The following is a 546-nucleotide window of genomic DNA, read 5'->3' on the forward strand; positions in this document are numbered from 1 at the left end:
CGGCAGGCGGGGATTTTGGGGAAGCGTTTTCCATTTGGGACGGAATAAGCATTTCCGAGGCTCTTTAAATTCACCCACTCGAGTCTCCCGTGGGCTGTGCAGGAGCATCATGTCCGCTCAGGAGCGGCAACAGGCGCAGCCCCCCGTGCCCGCCTCCTCGGAGGCTGCGGAGCTGGACGCCGCAAACGGATACGAAGCGGTTGTTCCCCACTGGTTCTACTGCAAGGTCACGGACTCCAGGGAGCGATGGATCCCCTTCAGCACGCAGGACTCGGAGAGGCTGGAGGAGGCTCACGGCTCAGGTAGGGTGAAAACACGCTTGGGCAGGGGCTGCCCCATCAGGAAGCGCAGATAAAACTCCATCCACCTCCACGGGTTGGGGGATTTCACAGCACTGCTTGCCTTCGGCTCCTATCTTTTCTATTTTTAAATTGCCCTTTGATTTTAAATACCTAGTCCCTGCTCTTAAAATCGCTGTAAGGAACTGGCCTGGTAAGGTCAATGGCAGAGCATCAGGTGTGTGCTCAACACTGTCTGGGTATCAGA

At 56.4% G+C, this 546-nt stretch overlaps 1 protein-coding gene across 1 annotated transcript in view; it reads left to right on the top strand.

Annotated features, from left to right (window-relative positions):
- Window positions 1-109: 109 nt before the first annotated feature.
- DDHD2 (DDHD domain containing 2) overlaps window positions 110-546 on the top strand; it is a 9,593-nt gene continuing 9,156 nt past the window's right edge. Inside the window, exon 1 of the mRNA XM_009583928.1 lies at window positions 110-302. Coding sequence (XP_009582223.1) covers window positions 110-302 — 193 coding nt within the window. The remainder of the gene's footprint in view (window positions 303-546) is intronic.

The sequence above is a fragment of the Fulmarus glacialis genome, unplaced genomic scaffold (genome assembly GCF_000690835.1).
Source record: "Fulmarus glacialis isolate BGI_N327 unplaced genomic scaffold, ASM69083v1 scaffold42628, whole genome shotgun sequence".
Classification (NCBI taxonomy): domain Eukaryota; kingdom Metazoa; phylum Chordata; class Aves; order Procellariiformes; family Procellariidae; genus Fulmarus; species Fulmarus glacialis.